The 19,946-nt window shown below is 53.2% G+C and overlaps 3 protein-coding genes across 7 annotated transcripts in view; 2 read left to right on the top strand and 1 right to left on the bottom strand.

The window, feature by feature from the left end:
- LOC138164759 (thrombopoietin receptor-like) overlaps positions 1-7,627 on the top strand; it is an 11,713-nt gene extending 4,086 nt beyond the window's left edge. The window contains exons 4-5 of the mRNA XM_069092722.1: positions 6,595-6,685; positions 6,765-7,627. Of these exons, the coding sequence (XP_068948823.1) occupies positions 6,595-6,685; positions 6,765-7,121 (448 nt within the window). The 3' untranslated portion in view covers positions 7,122-7,627. The remainder of the gene's footprint in view (positions 1-6,594; positions 6,686-6,764) is intronic.
- Positions 7,628-12,442: 4,815 nt separating this feature from the next.
- On the top strand, positions 12,443-17,238 carry LOC138165070 (cell division cycle protein 20 homolog). Of its 5 annotated transcripts, none has more exons than XM_069093197.1 (8): positions 12,443-12,505; positions 14,995-15,185; positions 15,304-15,449; positions 15,545-15,773; positions 15,858-16,054; positions 16,156-16,250; positions 16,423-16,651; positions 16,749-17,238. In XM_069093197.1, the coding sequence occupies exons 2-8, from the start codon at positions 15,005-15,007 to the stop codon at positions 17,169-17,171; spliced, it is 1,500 nt and encodes a 499-aa protein (XP_068949298.1). In that variant the 5' UTR covers positions 12,443-12,505; positions 14,995-15,004; the 3' UTR covers positions 17,172-17,238. The 5 variants fall into 5 exon arrangements, with proteins under 5 accessions (XP_068949298.1, XP_068949300.1, XP_068949296.1 ...); XM_069093199.1 differs by having other exon boundaries at positions 12,449-12,505; positions 14,957-15,185; XM_069093195.1 differs by having other exon boundaries at positions 12,489-12,620.
- A 189-nt stretch (positions 17,239-17,427) lies between these two features.
- LOC138165072 (very long chain fatty acid elongase 1) overlaps positions 17,428-19,946 on the bottom strand; it is a 2,875-nt gene continuing 356 nt past the window's right edge. Inside the window, exons 2-7 of the mRNA XM_069093200.1 lie at positions 19,431-19,493; positions 19,160-19,350; positions 18,836-18,892; positions 18,644-18,749; positions 18,407-18,543; positions 17,428-18,187 (exon numbers count right to left, since the gene is read on the bottom strand). Of these exons, the coding sequence (XP_068949301.1) occupies positions 17,975-18,187; positions 18,407-18,543; positions 18,644-18,749; positions 18,836-18,892; positions 19,160-19,350; positions 19,431-19,476 (750 nt within the window). The 5' untranslated portion in view covers positions 19,477-19,493 and the 3' untranslated portion in view covers positions 17,428-17,974. The remainder of the gene's footprint in view (positions 18,188-18,406; positions 18,544-18,643; positions 18,750-18,835; positions 18,893-19,159; positions 19,351-19,430; positions 19,494-19,946) is intronic.

Raw genomic sequence — 19,946 nt, 5'->3', positions numbered from 1 at the left:
GGAAGATCTTTAAAATTTACATTCACATTACAGGGGCCAGCCTTTGGTCAGGACCAGGCCAGGTGACTCCCTCCTCACATCTGCCCCCTCTGGAAGGATGAGCCGTCATTCAGGCAGCCTGCAAGTTTATCAGCTGCCTTGCTTTTAGCAGAGAGAAATCACAGGCCCTATCAAGCTGTCAGTGAGGAGTTATTAAGTACCTGCTGTGTGCCTGGCAGTGTGTAAGCAAGAAATGCCACAGGCCCTTTTTGGAGGGAAATATCACAGCTCAGGGATTCTCAGTTGGGGGAAGGAGCCTGGGAACTCGCTTTGTGAGGTTATTTTTGTTTTCTTTGTGGTCCTATGTACATCATTTTAAAATATTACTGTATTCTTGAAATAGTCCATAGGCTTCACCAGACTTTTGAAAGTGTCCATGACGAAAAAGACAAACAAACAAAACCCTGCACTAGTAGCTAGGGACTCTGAGCTGGGAAGGAGAAGGGATTCTAAGAGGTGGAGATGAAGAGGGAGGGCATACCAGGGATGGGGCACAGCCTGGGCAAAGGCCTAGAAACAGCAAATGGAATATCATGTGAGATGAAAGCCAGGGTAGCTAGGCTAGAGTGTGTGGAGGGAAATAATGGGGGGCTAGGTTGTGAAAAGTTTTCAAAGCCAAGCAGATGGAGGAATTTTCTCTTTATCCTAGAGGCAAGAGGGACCACGAGAGTTTTAGTAACGGCAGAGGGGTTAATAGTTGAGCTTTAGCAATATCAAGTTAGCAGCTGGGTTGGGGGTGGAGGGAGGCTAGAGAAGTGAAATATGAGGCAGGCAGGAAGGCCAGTAGGAAGGCCTTGCCCTAGGAGGGTGGCAGCTGGGCCATCAGAACAAAGGGCTTGGGTCCAGAAGATGTGCTATGGTTGTCTGAGGGAGGGAGGGAGCATGGGGTCAAATTCACACTAAGGGTTCAAGCCTGGGGGACTGGGAGGATGGTGGCACCCTGGACAGAAGAGGGCAGGGTTAGGGAAAAGTCTGGAACATACTGAGTTTGAGGTGTCTGCAGGAGGCCCAGCTGGCCAGGCCAGAGGCCATGCCCTGTCCTGCCTCAGTGCTATCAGGCCAATCCATTTCCTCTCTCTGGCCCTCAGTGCACACTCCCCCAAAGCCATGCCACTCTCTTCCTCCTGCTGGGGAACTTCCTTCCCACTGGATGCTCTCTCCACACTTCTCTCTTGAGCATCCTGGATTTCCTCCCCTAAGTAGATCCTTAGGGCATGGCTGCCTCTCTGTATTCTTCCAGAGTTCAGCCCAGGTCACAGGGACCCCTTCTAGCAGACTGTCTTATTATTATTAAACCTCTAGTTTTCCCTGCTTATTACCCATATTTGATATGTTTGTATGTAGATTTTTACAAATATCTCTAGCCATGAGTTTTATTGATTACTGTCTCTTTTCTTGGACATTTTCTCCTGTAAACTACAGCCAGGTCCCAATTAGTGTGAACAGTTAATCCCATGATTTGAATTCTCACTATTTGAAATTATCATTTTATGTGAAATATCATTTTTGTTGTTTAGTTGTTTCTTCAGTTATGTCTGGTTCTTTGTGACCCCATTGAGGCTTTTCTTGGCAAAGATACTGGAGTGGTTTGCTATTTACTTCTCCAGCTCATTTTACAGATGAGAAAACTGAGGTAAACAGGGCTAAGTGACAGTGGTTGAGGTCACATTTGAACTCAGATCTTCCTGATTCTAGACCTGGCACTCTATCCACTCTGCCACCTAGCTGCCCCCAAAATATGGTAACCCAATGGAAAATATAATGAAAATTTTTTAAAAATAAATTTATTAATATAACATAATAGCAAAAAATAGGAAAAATGCATTTCTAATTCAGGCTTATTACAAAGTAAAAAGAGTATTTATGATGAGGAATGCATGACCCCTCACCTTTCTTCTTGAAATAAAGTCAGACTTCCTCACACCCTCCCAACATGCTTAACCCATCTGAAGTTGGCACAAGGGTACCCAGAACAACTATGCAGGGACAGGAGGGATTTGGATGTCCTCCATTTGTTCCCAAACCTTCTTATCTGCCGTCCATATTTTCAACCAAGGCTTTATTTATCTTTCTAAATCTTTCAAACCCCTTACTCAGACTATCCAATTTTCCTTTACATTTCAACCAAAGGAATCTGGGAAGAAGGGCAAGGGTCATGCATTCTTCATCAGTTATAGAAAATAAAACTTAAAAAATTAAATTATTGAATTTACCATAGATACAGGTAAGCCTACACTAACTATAGGTAAACCTACACTGATATGTTGAAAATGTTTTTATTGTAATTTAAAATATTTTAGCAGCATGAACTGAGTTGTCTTCTCTTTTTTAAAAATATTCATAGAGATGCTGGTAGGGGCACAGAATGTTATCTACGTCTCATGCATTTGCATGTTCACATTCTCATACCATAAACCAAGTGTGGCTGGATAAACAGGAGCATTTTCTAAAATCAATAATGCTTTTACTGGCCTAGGTTTAAATAAACTTGAAAACCAGCCTTTGGAAATAACTCGAGTCACTCATGCTTGAAGCAGTCAATGGTTGTCATCTCTCCAAGTGGGAGGGTTTCAGTCTTGATCAACAAATACTGGTTTTGATTTTAAATCCCCTTCTGAATTATCTCCCAACAAAAGTGCTAGGCAATCCTTAGACACTTTAAATCCAAGTAGAGCTTTTTTCTTTCCTAGAAATGGATGTTCTGGGGTCGGCTAGGTGGTGCAGTGAATAGAGCACTGGCCCTGGAGTCAGGAGGACCTGAGTTCAAATCCAGCCTCAGACACCTAACACTAGCCATGTGACCTTGGGCAAGTCACTTAACCCTAATTGCCCTGCCTTCCCCCTCCAAAAAGAAAGAAAGAAAGAAAAGAAAAAAAAACTGAGTTCAATTGCATAATATTAAAATTAACAAAGAGGCAGATGAGGATATGGCAGCGAAATATCCTGATGTTTTGGAAAAGAAAATGGATATACTGATCAATGAATTTTTCGGTGGATGAAGGAGGCTTATTCTAGGATGCCTTCCAGAACATCCATTTCTTTTTTTTTCTTTTTAATTTTAATTTTTTGCTTTTTTTCTTGGAGGGGGTAAGGCTGGGCAATTGGGGTTAAGTAACTTGCCCAAGGTCACATGGCTAGTAAGTATTAAGTGTCTGAGGTCATATTTGAACTCAGGTCCTCCTGACTCCAGGGCTGATGCTCTATTCACTGCACCACCTAGCTGCCCCTGAACTCAGTTTTTAAAAATAATTTTATTTTCTCCAGTTACAAGTAAAGACAATTTTTAACATTTTAAGACACTTTTGAGTTCCAAATTTTCTCTTTCCCTCCCTGAGACTGTAAGCAATTCGATAGAAGTTATACATTTGAACTCAGTTTTTCAAGCAATCAGCCAAGCTCAGTAAAAGTGCCTTTATGATCCACTTATTTCCATTTCCTTTCCCTGCCTTAAATACACTTAAAGCTTTTGTCTGCTGAATGGCTGCATTGATTGCAGTCCTCAGTCCTGCAACTAAAAGGCACTCCATGTTAATCATCACAACACTTCTCTTCTTTGTAGGTCTCTGCAAACCACAAAAGGTGGTGCAGCTTTTGTTTTTGTCTCCGATTCCGCCTGTATGTTTTCTAACACAGCTCAGCAGATTCAGCTGGCCTGACATCACAGCCGATTTCAGGCCGGCGCTCATATCATTCAGTTACCTCATTATTGCTTTGGTGTTACGGCAGACTGTTGCCTTTTTGTGCTGGCTCGGTTTCCATCTCAGTCTTCCCTTTGTCCATTTTAGTAAGACATTAACCCAGCTATTAGTAATAGGGCACATAGCAGCATAGCCCATGTACATGCAGTGATCCATAGCAGTGTGCTAAAACCCTCAAAAAGCTGAAACATGTCACTTAATTGAATTTTGACTTGCATTAATGTGACCTCGTACTATTTTATAACTTGCACTACAGACTGGCTGTGGGATCATGGATTCAGCTATGGAAGGGACTTTTTAAAGTCCCTTTTTTAATAGAGCAATTGAGGGCAGGAAGGGAGAAGTGACTGGCCCAAGGTCATCCAGATATCACGTGGTAGAGCCGGGACTAGATTTCAGAGCAAGGCCCTGTTATAGTCACTGCAGGACCCAGCTTGTCTGAGCCCCAGGGCAGTTCTACCCCTTTTCACTTTATTCATTAGGTCACAAATCTGGGGACCCTGGTCTTTCCTTGTTGGTGCTTTCCAGCCCCAGACCGGGGCCTGAGTTAAGACCAGTAAATCCAAAGCTCTCCTGAAGCACCTTCTTCTTAAACTTCTGTCTCCCTTTCTCTTCTGAATCTTCAGGGTGGCCCCTGCTCTCCACTGCTGTGCTTTCTCCAGGTTCAGTGGGCAGTAGTCAGCAGGTGTTCTCCAGGTGTCCTGGGGCTGCCGTGGGGGTAGCAGTGATCTAGATTCTAGACAGGCTTCTGATCAGGTTCTTAGAATATTCTCGTAGAGAAGATGGAGAGTGTGAGCTAGATGATAAAAGGGAGAAGACAGCAAAGGAATCACCAATGAAAGGGATTCCAAACAGGTGGCATGGCTGCCCTCAAAAAGTAGTGATGGTTCCGTGTCATCGAGGTAGAAGGTTAGTGGAGTGAATGCCTTGGAGATCTGTGCCTGGCCCTGTGCTGATCTAACTTCTTTTTTAAACTCTTGAGTTGGATAAGGGTATCATAAATCAGTCAACAAATATTTATCATAAGCAAACTCTGGACTGGGCACTGTGAGCTGCGGGGGACAGAGAAGGGCACAGCCATGATGTCTGCCACCAAGAGCTCATATCCTATGGAAAGCAACAATGTGGAAGTAACTGGTACAGAGGAGAGGGCCGGTGACTGACAGGGAACCCTCCAGGAGGGAGCTAACTCTGGACTGTGGCATCAGGATCCCCAAAGAGCCAGAGAGGGCCATTGGACTGCATCTGCCGAGAGGAGATTCAGTAGGGCTAAGTAGGACATGGGCTTTGGTGCCAAAAATCAGCTTCCCGAGTACAAGGTGAGGAAGGATCAGAGTTAGACCAGGATTTGTCTGACAAAGCTCTGGAACATTGAGGTGTCACTGAGGCATGAATCCGAGCTCCAAACCCTCTGACTCTTCCTGTGTGGATGGCTTCACCTGGGGAAAGTCTCTTAACCTTTGTTTGCCTCAGTTGTCTTCTGTAAAATGGGGCTAATAGTAGCACCTACCTAGAATCTAAGTAAAGCACTTTGTCGTACAAATGGACTACTGTATGCCAGACACCAGGGTAAGGGCTGGGAACATGAAGGCAAAACCAGTCCCAGGTTTTAATGGAGGAGACATGCAGACACATATGAAGCAAGAAGATTTCGACAGGATAAATTGGGGATGACCTCAGAGGGTGGGACTGTGGCAGCCAATTAAGTGAATGGGATTGTGGCCCACATCAAGATAGCCCAGCTTCCAGAAGTCAGGAGCTGAGGATTCTGCTTTCTCTGCCCTCTGCCCTGGTCAGACCTGGTGTACTCATTTCTGGTGGCCACAGTTTAAGAAAGATATTGAGAAGCCACAGGGTGTCTACAAGCAAGGGCTGAGCAAAGGGCCTGGAGTCCCAGGCTTTCGAGCATTCATCAAAGAAACAGAGGGTGCTTGGGGTAGAAAGGACTCCAGGAATGAGGTCCCTCCCTGCCTTCAGCTGTCTACAGGGCTGTTGTGGGAGGGAGAATTTGTTTGGCCACAGAGACTAGAACCAGGAGCAGGGCTGTGAGCGAGAGGCCCATTCAGGCCTGGGCATCAGGAAGAACAGCAGTCTGGTCCCTGCTTCTGAGAGGGCAGAGGGGAGCTGCCCCTGGGCTTCCTTTGGCCACTCTTCTCTAGAAGCTTCCCTCCCTCCATGGATGCTGATGGGGCTGTCCTACTTGGGGCACAGTTTCATTATTTAGTGGCCAGAAGCAGCTAAGACAAGGATCTAAGACACAGTGTGATTATCCACTGCCCTGGATGCTAGGCTGTCTTCCAGGAAAGCTTAGGACATCTCGGGCTGGATCAGAAAGGCTTGGACAACGGTCATGCCTGAGGCCTTGAAGAGTCCTTCTCTTGGCTTGAGCCCAGGTGGGACAGGGACAGGAGGCCAAAGTGGGCCCTTTCTTTCTGAAAGCAGACTCGAGGGAGCGATTCCTGGTAGTGAAGGGCCCTGCAAGACTGAGCTTGACCCCAGTCCTGTCATCGGCCCAGGCAGCTCATGGGCAGCCAGCTCTAGCCAGCCAGCCCTGCTCGGCTTCGGCCTACTCCAAGCTGTGGCAGGGCTTGAGACAGGACAGTAGGCTCCAGGCCACCTGACAGGGGAGGGACAGGACACCCTGTTCCTAGAACACACTCAAGGAGGTCTGTGACAACATCTTGATGAGAGGCCTGTTTGCCCATGTCGACATCAGAATGCTGTTGTAAGAGCTCAGATCCTAGAGTACAAGGCTCCAGGGTGCTCACTGCTGCCCCCTCCCCACTGTCCCTCTCACATCCCCCCAAGAGTCCCCTCACTGCCAGCAGTGCCTGTCTCACCCTCCCTCCCTGTGCAGGGCCCTGCGGCAGACCCTTTGGCCTCCACTTCCTGACCTACATCGGGTCCTTGGAGGCTTCCTCACTGAGCCCCCAGCCTCTATGAGCCAGGTGAGTGCTGCCCCTGTCTCCTGGGATTCCTGATCAGATCTATGTCCTCCCCCACAGCCCCTGACCTCATCTCTTCTAGCCCAAGACCTCAGCCTCAGGAGTAGATGAAGAAGAGGAACCGAGCCTCCTGGAGATCCTTTCTGAGTCTGCGGATGGCCAGTCCCAGCTGGACTATCCAGTGTTGCTGCAAGCTGGCTGCCTGGGGTCCTGGTCCCCACCCTTAGCCCCAGTCCCTTCAGAGTCTGAGCTTGACCCCACCACCCACATTGACAACTACTCTTACCTACCTCACTTGTCCCAGCCCCTCCCAGCCTCAAATCCCTGCCACCAGCCCTTGGACGCAATACCTTTCCCCAGAGCCTCTGGGCACGAGTGCCTGTCAGTGACCCCCTTCACCCCACTGCTTTCCCATGTGAACTCCAGCTCAGTTTACTGACTCTCTTGACCTCCTGGGGAGTCTCATAGAGTGGGGCCCTTGCCCTGATGGAATATGTCCCCATCTCCTGAGCAAACCTCTTCTCTACTGTTCACCCTCTCAGGAAGACCTCCTAAACTAAGCTCCATAGAGCACAGTCGTGGCCAAGCTCCCCCCTCCCTCCTCAATGCCCAGCCCTAACACCACTTCCCAGTTGTGGAAGCCTGAGCAAGGCTGGCTGCATGTTCCCTGGGCCTGGCCTTTGCCTCAGCAGCCTTTGGTCCCCAGAGTTGCCAACACTAGGGCCTTGAGGCTTTATTACAAAGTACTTGGGTTCTGTCCCGACACCCAGGGGCAGTCTTTCCCAAAGCCTCTGCCAGCCTCATTGTACAGAGCAGGAAATCATCCCCCAACTCTTACTCAGGTAGCTCATTCCCCATCCAGCTGGAGCCCCTGGGGTCATTGACTGGATAGGCTTCTTAGTCTCTCTCACATTGCCGCTCAATAAAGGTTTCCTTGAATGACCACTTGAGCTTTATATACTGGAGACAGGGAGAGGGAGACGGGACTAAGGAGTGGTCAGACCCTTGCCCATTGTCATAGGGAGAAGGGGCCTGTCAGACCTCCTCAGCCTGGACCTGGCACCCTGCTGCCTCACAGCAGCAGAGACTAGTACATGGGGGTTGGCAAATGAGCATGACTGAGCAAAGTCTGGGGAGGATGAGGGGCCCTGAAAGGCAAATGAGATTTTTCTCTAGAGAGAGGCACTGCCTTTCTCCATTCACCCTGGGTGTTAGGGAGAACTGGAGGCCCTCTTTGTAGGGCCATCACCAGCCTGGGAATGAAGAAGCCCCAGCTAGCTTTCAGTTCTGCCTTCCAGTCTTGTGGGACCTTGGGGAAGCCAAGCCCTGTTCACCTCTGCTCTGGTCCCAGCACTGGGCTAGAAGGGGAGACAGCCTCCAAGACAGGAGGGGTGAGCTGTGAGGGCTGGGGGAAGGTGGCACATACATGAAGCCCTGAAGGATACCAGGCCTTATGACTGACGTGGGGAACACTCTGAAGCTTGCTCATGTCTCAGGTAAGCCTCACAAGACCCCCATAGGGAGAAAGCCACTACTGGTATCTCACCCCTACCCCCTCCCCCCCACTTCACAGAGGAGCAAACAGTTTCAGAGATGGTCAGTGAGTGTCCAAGGGAGGATTCAGACCCAGGCCTCAGGACCCTACAGGGTCAGCACCAAATTGCATAGTATTGGAATTCAGGGAGGGGGGAGGAGGGACAGTGAGCAGAACTGCCAGGCTAACCTAGGGCACAGAATTGCCACTCAGCATGTGCTCATGGACTAATGTATAGGGTGAAGCCAGATGATGGAGAGCCTTAAATGCCAGGTGGACATACAGGAGAAATAGAGAATTCTTAAATTTCTGAGGTCTGAAGACCTCCATGGGCAGGGAAGCCCCCAAAAGAAGCCTGTATCTGCACCATCTCTAATGAGAATCTGCCCTGTGATGTGTCCAGTAGGTGCCATTCACCCTCTGGTAGAAGACCTCCAAGGAGGGGAGCCTCTCTCTTCCCAGGGCAGCCTATACCCCTTGGAGATGGCTATTAGCAAGCTTCCTCAGTCAGCCTCTTTGCAACCTCCTGCCACTCCTTTTGCTTCTGCCCTATGAGGCCAAGCAGAAGCAGCCTAATCCCTCTTCCATGGCAGCTCTTTCTGTACTTGGAGACAGGTGGCGTGGTTCTCCTTGACCTCGTTTTTTATCTCCTGCCCACTTTGAGGGGTGCCAGGACCCTACTCTCGGCTTTTATAACAGAGAACTGGGCCATTCCCTGCATTCACTATGCACTGGTGGCTCTAGCCTGCCTTCTACCTAGAGGCCTTTCAGAGCAGGGGCAGGTGCTGAAGGTGACTCTCGTGCTGAGTTGTCAGTGTGCTCACAAACATCTTTCTGTGCTGGCTTTCCACCCCATCTCCCAGGCCTCCCACTATTCTCTATGCCCCTGCAGCCCTATACTCTACATCTTCAGCCCTCACTTCTCAGCTCCCCCTCCAGCCTCCTTGTACTGCCATCCTTCTGATCACCCATTCATCTCAGACCCCTCTACCCTCAGCCTTCACATACAGTCAGTGGGTTGCCAAGTCCTGGCTGTTCCTCCTTTGCTATGTTCTCCACAAGGCTGGATGCATTGATTCCTTCTCCGAGGAGGTCCCTTCCCTTTGTGGACTCCATGTCTTTGCACTGGCCATCCCCCTGCCCACATGCCTGAAATGTTTTCCCTCTTTACCTCCACCTTTCAAAATGCTTGGTCTCCTTCAGATCCCAGCCCAGATGGCCTCCCCTGCAGAGAAGGCCTTGGCTGATTACCTTATTGTTGGTGCCCTCAGGCTTTACTCAGACCAATCTCCTGCTAGTTTAGGTGCAAAAGAAGCATGAAATAAAATGCTTGTAATCCACCCAGCAGCTAACAAAAGAACCTTTCTTAGCCATGACAGGAAAAAGATGTTCACCCAGGAGAGAGCATTGCTTCAGGAGCTCAGCTGCCCAGGCAGGCTCCTGGGGCCGGTCAATGGTCTGAAGCCCTGAAGTGACATGAGCCTATCACCCTCCAGAATGGTTTCAAGATCTTTTAAGGGAGAACCAACCTGATTTGCATGGGGTGGGGGGGGGGGTGAGCCAATTGTTCCCATTGCACCTCTTACCTGTTCTCCCCAGAATGTAAGTTCCTTGAGGTCAGGGACTCTCATGTTTATATCCCCACTCCTTAGCTCATTGTCTGGCACACCCTTAATAAATGCTTGTTGTTGGCTTATGACTCTCTTATGATTGATTTATGATTTGCCACTTCCTCCCAAGAGCTAGGATCACCACCTCAATCCCCGAGCCTCAGGATCGGACCAGGACCAATCTGGCAAATAGGTCCTCATTAGTCTCCTTGTCTCTAAGTTCCTCCCTCCAAACAATGCTGTGGATGCTGACAGAGTCATCTTGAGTCCAGGTTGGATCATCTTTGTCCTGACACAGAAACCTTAAGGTGTCATCCCCTCAACCCCCATCACTCACAAAATCAAGTCTAGACTCCAGCTGCCTTCAAGTCCTGGCATGACTGTTTCCCCCAGCTTTTCTGTTGCCTTCTCACACACATCCCAAAACTGGCCAAGCTGAGAGCCTTGTCTTCTGATCATTCCCTGTTCATTGCCAACTGAGTCCCAGAATCTTCAGGGCCCTCTCTGCAGCGGCACCAAGAAGTCAGTCATCCAGCCTCCCCTGGAAGACCAGCAATGACAGGAAACTCACTAGCTCCCCCAGCAGCTTTTGGTACTCTCTTAGGTTTTTTTTTTTTTTTACTTTGATCCTAAAAGAGGTGTCTGGCATGATGCCTGAGAGCTGGCCTCTGAGTCAGGGAGACCTAGGTTCAAGTCTAGTCTCTGATGATGACTGGAGGAGCCTGAGCATGTTACTGCATCCTTCCTGGGGTATTATTGCAAGAAAGCCTCACCCATGCTTCATTTCCCTCCCTCCTCTCCTGCCAGCTCCACAGTCTCACCAGTCACTTCCTTTCATCCTCCAGTTCTGGAGCCAAGATCAAATCAACTCTGCTATTGGGTAACCCTCCTGGTAACTTTGTGGACCAAAGGGCCCAGCTCCCACCCAATGTCTTCCCCATTAGAGTGATTAGAACGAATTTGTTGAGGACATGGGCTCTTGTTGGTATCCACAGTGCTGAGTGCATAGTACCTCTGGGTGCTTCATAAATGCTTTTCATTCTTATATCCATTAATTATTTCAGCCACTCCCTCAGCCTCTGGATGCCCCAGGCTACTCTTTAGGGCTGTAAATTTCAGAGTAGCTGGTTGACTGAGTTTCCTGCAATGAAATCCCTGGATCAGTCTCAAAAATCTCAGTCTTCCACTCGGCCACATTACCTTCCCTCCTCCAATGTACTGAAGCTCCCTCCTCCCCAACACCCTCCACCTCCAAGGGACCTTTGTCTAAGTCAAAAGTTCCAAGCCAGAGAAGTCTTCTCCTGAGTGTTTTCCTGCTCAGAAACTTTCTCTAACTCCCCATCGCCTTGGGCAGCATCTCTTCAGTGTTCTGTGAAACAGAGGGGGTCGAGGGCTCCCTAGGATTCGGACCGGGAAGGACCTTGGAGGAGCCTAGGTCTAGAACTGGAAGGGACCCCAAAGGCCTGTAAGACAACTCCCTTATTTTATAGATGAGGAAAATGAGGCCTTCGGAGGCTAAGCGATTTGCGCAGGTTCACACAGGTAATACCAACATCAGAGGCAGGACTGGAATCCAGGTCCCTAGAGGGTTTGGGAATGCATTCGCGCTTTCTGCCTCCTTCCTCTTCTAGAGACAATCTAGTCTAACCCCTTCTGATGCATTCCCACCAGGAGGGGAAAAGCAGACAGAGAAAGCGCTAGAATGATGGAAATCCGTGAGTGGGCTGTGGGTGTGTTATGAGAAACAGCCTGTCTTCTCCGACGCATCTGGGCCCACATGTCTGTCGCCAAGCCCAGCCGGACCTGGACCAACTCAAACCCTAACCCCGAGGGCAAGAAAAGGGAGAGATGCCCTAGAAGGACTGGGGTGGGGGCTGCAGGGAAATCGAGGCGGGCTGGATGTAGTCGGTGAAAAGGCTGCGCGAGAGCTTTAGCCAAATGGAACGAGCTGCCTCCATAGGAGGTGAGCTCCCCATCCCTGAATGTATTCAAGGCGAAACTGGGGATTTCCCTGGCAGCAGGGTTAGGATTCAGCAGGATTCAGGCCATTGAACCCCCTTACCAGCGGGGGTTGGAAAAATTTAAAGAAGGGTCCCGGAGTCCGGTGGCTGACCCTCTGGGCTTCGCCCCACGCCAGCTCGGGTATCTCGGTTGACCCCGCCCTCCGGTCAGGCAACATCTCAGCTACGCCACGCCCCCTCGGGTACCCTGGTCCCTCATTAGGTACCCCGACAAACACGCTGTTCCATGCTCCACCTCTGCCTCAGATTCGGCTCTTCATTGGCCCCGTCCTCAATGTGACCCCGCCCTGTCCCCCCGTTAGCTTCAGCCTTAGTCTCTCATTGGTCCTGTCCAAAGAGGCCCCGCCCTCGCCTCAGCCCCAGTCCGTCACTGGCCCTAGTCCCATGTCAGGCCCCTCCCCTGCCTCCGCTTCTCCGGCTCTCTTCTCCATGCCCCCTTGCCTGGCTGGGGTTGGCCTCTCGCGAGGAAGGCGTGTCTCGGCGGAAGTCCCGCCCTGAGTCTCGGAGCCAATGGAGGATGGCAGTTGCAGCCGTTGGATTTGAAGCAGCCAATAGGAGTGCGGCGGGAGCCTTCAAATGGCGGCGGCCGGAAACGCCCAGCCTGCGCGGGCAGTGGAGGAGGTAGAGGCGGCAGAGGGTGAGGCGAGACCTGGAGGAGGTATGAGGTGGCCGGGAACCGAGGAGCAGAGGGCCGAGGGAGCGGAGTGGGGCACCGAGCGTGGATTAAGTGCCGACTATGTGCTGTCCGGGACGGAGGCGCGGCGGGAGCCGGGGTTAGAGCGAGGTCAGGGCTTGCTGTGCAGACTCAGAGATGATCGTTGGAAGGATGGTGGAGTCCGTGGGAGCCGCGGAGGTGTCAGTGAGAGAGGGAGGAAGGCCCTTGGCGGGGCGGGGCTGTCAGCACGCGTCGGTCCAGGGTCCGAGGAGGCCACTCCAGGGAGAGCAGGGTGCGGCCGGCCCGGGAGGCGAGGGGCTTCCCGGGGCGGAGTGGTGCATTCCTTGTTTGGGGGCCGGTGCCGCGTGGACAGGCTCTGCTTGGAAACGGGGACCGCGACCCGGGGAGGGGGTGGGGGGGGGCCGGAAAAACATACATATGGAGGGGGGGGGAGCGGGGGGGTCCGGGGGGGGGCGGGGAGGGGGCGTGGCTAAAGCAAAGGGGGAGTGGGGGGGGGGCCCTGGGGGGGGGGCAGGGTCCGAGGAGGGGTCGCTGCAGCGCTGTTTGGTAGTCTGTTGTGCTCCGGGATTCCCTGCTGCGCATTAATCTGGCTCAGGCCGGACCCTGGAGCGCTGTGGGCAGTGCTTTGGACCGCTGGATGTCTGGACACCACGAAGGGGAGGGACAGACGGGCCCGGCCCGGCCTGCCCTCAGTGGGGCAGGCAGCGCACCGTGTTATCTGTGCTAGGAAAGAGCTGTGGACATCCAGATAGTCAGACCAAGTAGGGGAGACCTCACCCAGAAGTCAGTCCCAGAGCTGAGCTTGGGGGAGAACCTAGGGCTTCCAGGAGGTGTGGGGCACGGCCTGGGCAAAAGCACAGAGGTGGGAGGGGAGGGGTGGCGGACCTTTCTCAATTTCGGAAAATCTTCTGGTAACTTCGTGGAGACTGGAGGCAGGGAGGCCCCCTGGGAAAAGCTTTAGTCATCCTCGGGAGTAGAGAGAAGGGGAAAGGCGCAAGAGATACTCTGGACATTTTGGGGAGTGAGACCTAGGAGGTGAGGCTGGAGCCCTTGGCAAGAAGTTTGGAAGGCGAGTTTTCTTTTGGGAGCTGAATGAATTCTGATGTGGACAAGCTGAGCTCGACATGCCTGCGGGAATTGTAGTTCCAAATGTCCCTTGACAGCAGGGTCTAGAAGTCTGGGGGTTGATGGGGCCACTAAGAAAGGAGTATCTCCCCCACCCTCACCCCCCAGGCAAATCCTAAGTGCTGCCTAGGGCTTAGCACTTGCATTGGCAGACTGAGGCAGTGGGAGGCCAGAAGTCAGCTGTGTAGTGAGAGCTGAGGAGTGGTCCCAGGCCTCCTCCCCCTCCAGATCTGCAGACTGGGCCATTCTTCTCTTGTTTGACCAAAACAGCCTTCCCTTCACTGACGTCTGGTCCTCCTGACTGGTCTCCCACAGCTGCCGAACTGACCATGTCTCTCTGCTCAAGAAGCTTCTGTACTCCCCGTTCGTTCCTTACCTCCACCGTAAAATACAGACTCCTTTATTGGCCATTTATTCATGGCCCTTCACCATCTGGCTTCAGCTGATTTTTCCCTGCCCAGTACATTTCACACTGCTAGGAAGTACCAGAGGCTGGATTTGAACAGAGGCTTACGGACTCCAGGCCTGACATTAATCTCCCCCTTCTCTTTCCTGCCAGGAGCTATGCTTGGGCTTAAGCTTCATTTTATATCTCACAAATCTGACCGAAGGAGGCAGCTCCAGGGGTTGGTCTGGAGTCAGGAAGCCCTATGCTCCAATGCAAAACAGCCCCCACCTCCCAGGGTTGTTGGGAGATTCAGTGTATATTCTCTAAGGCAGGGAGGCTTCATTTTTGTGTGACATGGATTCCTGTGGCATTCTGTCTGGTGAAACCTCTCAGAATTTTTTTAAAGATACATACCATGGATAGCATTACAAAGGAAACCAATTCTGTTGCAATGGTTATTGCTATAGTTTTCCAAACAAATTCTGGCTCCCAGATGAAGAAGCCCTAAGCCTTCCAAGTCCACCCCTGGCCTCATTTTTAAGAGATGTTTTTTTCCCTTCTATCCACACCTGTACCTTCTCCTGGCTTTGCTATTTACTCCAATGGGCTGCTCTGTCTTAGGTGATTTCTTGCCTGCCTCTCCTGCTTCCTGTCATTGGGCTATTTTGAACCCAATTCTAGGACCTTAAATTTATCCATTTAAAGTTAATCTTATTAGATTCCAGCCTTTTGAGATGTCTGCAATACATTGCTATCCCATCATCCTTGACTCCCCTCTCTACACAGAGTTCATTCTGCCTCTTTCTGACCCTCGCTTGTCACCCTAGTCCAGAACCTTACATTGTTCCCGTTGCCTCAGTAGCCTCTAGCATCCCAGGTCCTCCTAATAGAGGACTTCCCTTTGCCCTTGCCCTCCTCAGGAGCTCTGATGGACAGCTGCCGGCCTCTCTCCCCCCAGATCCGGCACCATGGCACAGTTTGTATTTGAGAATGATCTGCACTCCCTGCTCCAGCTGGACACATCTATTGTCAACGCACCTCCTGCTCGTTGGCAGCGCAAAGCCAAGGAAACCCCTGGGCCCCCCCCCTCCCCAATGCGCACGGCCAACCGATCGCACAGCTCCGGAAGAACGCCAGGCCGGACTCCTGGTGAGGACAGCAGAGGGCTTGGGCTGGGGAGGGGAATATGTGGAGAACAGACCTTTTCAACCTGGCCTAGGGGTCATGGGTAGGGGTCAACCCTTCCAGCCTCTGTCTGTCTTCTCAGGCAAATCTGGTCCCAAGACACAAAGCACCCCCAGTAAGGCAGGCGGGGATCGCTACATCCCCCATCGAAGCACATCCCAGATGGAGGTGGCTAGCTTTCTGCTGAGCAAGGAGAATCAGCCAGTCAACCACACCCCCACCAGGAAGGTGTGTATTTGTGTGTGTGGGGGGCATTCCAGGGTGGAGTTGGGGGTTGCCTGCTTGTTATATGAAAAGCCAGTGTGGTACCGTCCTGCCCTCAGGAGCAACAGAAAGCCTGGTCCTTGAATCTAAATGGTTTTGATGTGGAAGAAGCCAAGATCCTCCGGCTCAGTGGGAAGCCCCAGAATGCCCCCGAGGGCTATCAGAACAGCCTTCGGGTGCTGTACAGTCAGAAGGCCACCCCAGGTTCCAGCAGGAAGAAGACCTGCCGCTATATCCCCTCCCTCCCTGACCGCATCCTAGATGCCCCTGAAATTCGAAATGACTACTGTGAGTGGCCTCAGGAAGCTTAGGGGGTGGGGTACAGGAGGGCTCAATAACCCTGGATACAGCTCCCCCTGCTCTCTGCCTCAGACCTGAACCTCATGGACTGGAGCTGTGGCAATGTGCTGGCTGTGGCTCTGGGCACGTCTGTGTACCTGTGGAACGCAGGCTCAGGGGAGATCCTCCAGCTGCTGCAGACAGAGCGCCCAGGGGACTATGTGTCCTCCGTGGCCTGGATTAAGGAGGGAAACTACCTGGCCGTGGGCACCAGCAGTGCAGAGGTTCAGGTGAGGGCCAGAGGCTCACTGATGGGAGGCAGGGACTCAAGGGGAGCCCTGACTCCCTGCAGAACATCTGACTCCCAAACCTTCCTTTCCTCTCTCCCTAGCTGTGGGATGTCCAGCAGCAGAAGAGGCTTCGAAACATGAGCAGCCACACAGCACGTGTGGGTGCCCTGGCCTGGAACAGCTACATCCTTTCCAGGTCTGAGCTGGACTCTTATCCCTATGAATGCCCCCCTGCTCCCACTGGCTCTTTCCCTCCAGCTCCCACGCCACAGGCATTTTGTCATAGTCCTGCTGGGAAGGAGAGAGGGACAATTGGGATAGATGGAGACCCTTTCCCTCAGAGCCCCTTAGCTGTCTCCTCTTTCCAGTGGGTCTCGGTCTGGCCACGTCCATCACCATGATGTCCGAGTGGCTGAGCACCACGTGGCCACGCTGAGTGGACACAGCCAGGAAGTGTGTGGCCTACGCTGGGCCCCTGATGGCCGATACCTGGCGAGTGGCGGCAATGACAACTTGGTGAATGTGTGGCCCAGTGCCCCGAGTGACGGGGGCTGGGGTCCCTTGCAGACCTTCACTCAGCATGTGGGTGCAGTCAAGGTAAGAGACCAAGGCAGGCAGAGGCAGGATGGCCCAGCCCTACGGGGGGGCTGACACTCTCCTCACCCTTGTTTCCTTCCTTCCCTGTCCCCGCTAGGCTGTGGCGTGGTGTCCGTGGCAGTCTAATGTGCTGGCCACTGGAGGCGGCACCAGTGACCGGCACATCCGGATCTGGAACGTTTGCTCAGGAGCATGTCTCAGTGCGGTGGATGCCCAGTCTCAGGTGTGTGCCATCCTCTGGTCCCCACACTATAAAGAACTCATCTCTGGCCATGGCTTTGCCCAGAACCAGCTGGTCATCTGGAAGTACCCGAGCATGGCCAAGGTGGCTGAGCTCAAAGGTCACACGGCCCGGGTCCTGAGCCTGACCATGAGCCCTGACGGCTGCACCGTAGCCTCAGCTGCTGCTGATGAAACCCTGCGCTTGTGGCGTTGCTTCGAGCTGGACCCTGCGCAACGGCGGGAGCGCGAGAAGGCGAGTGCAGCCAAGAGCAGCCTCATCCACCAGGGCATCCGCTAAGGCCGGCCCCAGCTCCCCTCCTGCCCACTGGGTTTTATTTTTCTAATAAAGACATCTGTCCCCCTGCCTTGCTCTGTCCTCTCTCAAACCTGCTACAGGTACCACCTGAGGCGGCTCAGGAAGATGGCTTACAGTAGTCCCCAATTCCTCAGACACTGGGCCTTGATCTAGCCTTGAGACTCAATCATTGAATAAATCTCAGCCCAACTACCCCTCAAAGACACGCTCATCAGGACATAGTACACCTCTAAGCCACTGATGTTTCCTGTCACTTTAATTAAGACACGTGTGAGTGAGCAGCCCCTGTGGGCCGTATTCTCCTTGCCCCAGCCCATCCAGCAGTAGGGCAGATATGGGGTGAGAACAAAGTCCCCGATGACCAAGGGAGGATTATTGCTGACCTCTTCAGTGTGAGAAAAGTTAAAAGGCCGCAGGCCTGTGGTTGGGGCCAGCCCTGAGTATTCCCTTTCCCCAGACAGGTTGGCCCAGGGTGGGGAGGAAGGGGGCATGTCCAGCTCAAGCTGCACCCCCACCCCCAGGGCTGTGCTGTGGCAGAGGGCAAGGGAGCCCCTGTGGTTAGGGGTAAGGTACAGGGAGGGGAGGGTGGTTGTGGTCCCTGTGTGCCAGCTCATAGGAAGAGGGGAGGGTCCGGGTCTGTCCTCCTGCTCTAGCCAGGTCCAGTGACCCATCAACAGAGACTGAGGCATGATCCGCAAACCCCCTGCCCAAATGGTATGGCTGCCCTCAGTGCAGCCCCGAGGCACTTAGGTGGTGGGCGAGGGCCAGGGTGAGGCCAGCCTGGCTCAGTTTGCCTTGACTTTGGGCACCCCATTCTGCTGGGCAGCCCTTGGCAGCCGTTTGCCTTTGGTATAGGATTGATACCAGAAGTTGGAGAAGAGCACAAAGAAGATGGTGCCGTACATCCAGATGAGGTGAATGATCACAGGGTACTGGTAGTCACAGCTGGGCAGGAAATAATACTGAGAGATGTGCAACGAAACCAGCACAAACTGGATCTGGGGGGAGAGAGGGTTGGGCTCAGGCCTGGGATGCAGAGAGGACCCAGGGGGGGGGGGGGGGGGGGGGGGGGGCGGGAGGGTCTCCCCCGCCGGGGGGGGGGGGGGAGGTGGTTCCCCCCGAGGGGAGGGGGGGGGGGGGGGGGCGCGGGGGGCGGCCAGGGGGGGGGGGGGGCGGGGGGGGGGGGGGGAGTGGAGGAGACCAGAGTAGCTTCTCACCAGCTGGATGGCAGTCATGTGCTTCTTCCACCAGAGATAGGGCTGGGCTGCTGGGCCCAAAGCTGACAGCCCATAGTATAGGTACATGACTACATGGACGGAGGAGTTCACCATGGCGTGGAAGGAACCCATTCCTCCTGGGAAGTAGGAAGCAGACAGGAATAGGGTCAATGCAGTGCTGGCTCTAAGGGGGCCAGCAGCCTCACCAAGCCCACCACTAGCCTGTCCCCTCCTCACCTGGGGCCACCCTAATGCCCCACCACCAGCTCCAAGGCAGCACAGAGTGATGGAAGACATGTAAGAAAGTCACTTGGCCGTCCTTCTTTCGAAGAATAAAGATTACCTGGAGGGGGAGGGGAGTGGTCAGGGCTGAGGCCTGGCTTTCCCCAACCCTGCCCCTGCTGCCCCAAGTCTCAAACACACACTCACCGTGTCCATCAGTTCGATGAACTTTGAGAAGAGAAAGAGCCATGCCACACGAACCATCTGTAAGGTGGGAGGAAGGAAGCCCCCAGTGAGGCCCCCTGGCCAGTCCTAACGCCCCACTCCAAAGCACCCAGCACCACCCCTACCTAGGGTTCAACTCACCCGAAGGGCCTCAGGGTTCTGGGAAAAGTAAGCTGGTCAGAGGGGCCATTTCCCTCCTCTGACAACCCAAGGCTCTGCCCACCCCTCCAGTCTATTGTGGGCAGGGTTAGGAGGGGCAGCAGGACCAGCTGCAGCCCCTTCAGAACGAGGGTGCCCTCACCTCACCTCATAGACTATGTAGAGGGAGAGAGCCACCAGGGAGAAGTTGTATATGACCATGAAGCCTCGAAGCTGGAATGGCTTCCGATTGGCCATGAGCCGCGGTCCCAAGGAGAGCACGAAGTAGACATAGGCGAGAAGGATGGAGGTCATGAGCAGCGGAGTGTCCATCAGCGGGTAGCCCTGGAGCCGGGGGTCTGTGGGAACACAAGCACAGGGTCAGGATCTGGGGAAGCTGGAGGGGGGGGGGAAGAGGTCGGAGGGGCTGAAGTCTCACCTGCTCTCTTCATCACCTCATGATACAAGTTCATTAAGGACTCCATCCCGACTGGTTGGGCTTCTAGGAAGGGAAGAGGAGAGGCGTGAGGGTCAGACAGGATCCACAGACATCCTGCTGCCCTAGAGTGGAGAGCTGTGAATGAGCTGCCCAGGGATACCTAGGTCCTCTAGTTAGCCACCCACCAAAGGAGAGGAGCCGGCCAGAGATAGAGAGACAAGGGAGGGTGAAGAGGGAAGGAGAGCAGATACAAATTCTGGAACACTGATGGGTGAGAGAAGCCTGGCCAGAGAAGGGAGAGTGCCGACAAGGCAGAAGGCCACGGGAGAGAAGCCAGGGCGCGCCCGGGGGCCTCCTCTTTCCTCCCCAGTGCCCTCTCCCGTTCCCCTGCCAGGATCTTCGTTCCAGGTGCGCTGCCTCGCTCCTCTTTCCTGGCTGCCGGCTCGCTTCCCCCCCCCCCCCCCCCCCCCCCCCCGCCTCCTCTCCCCCCCCCCCCCCCCCCCCCCCCCCCCCCCC

This window comes from Petaurus breviceps, unplaced genomic scaffold, assembly GCF_028583685.1.
Source record: "Petaurus breviceps papuanus isolate PSGF00001 unplaced genomic scaffold, PetGlider_PUasm1.0 207, whole genome shotgun sequence".
Classification (NCBI taxonomy): Eukaryota; Metazoa; Chordata; class Mammalia; order Diprotodontia; family Petauridae; genus Petaurus; species Petaurus breviceps.
The sequence above is the reverse complement of the archived record's forward strand: the minus strand, read 5'-3'. Positions and strand labels throughout refer to the sequence as shown.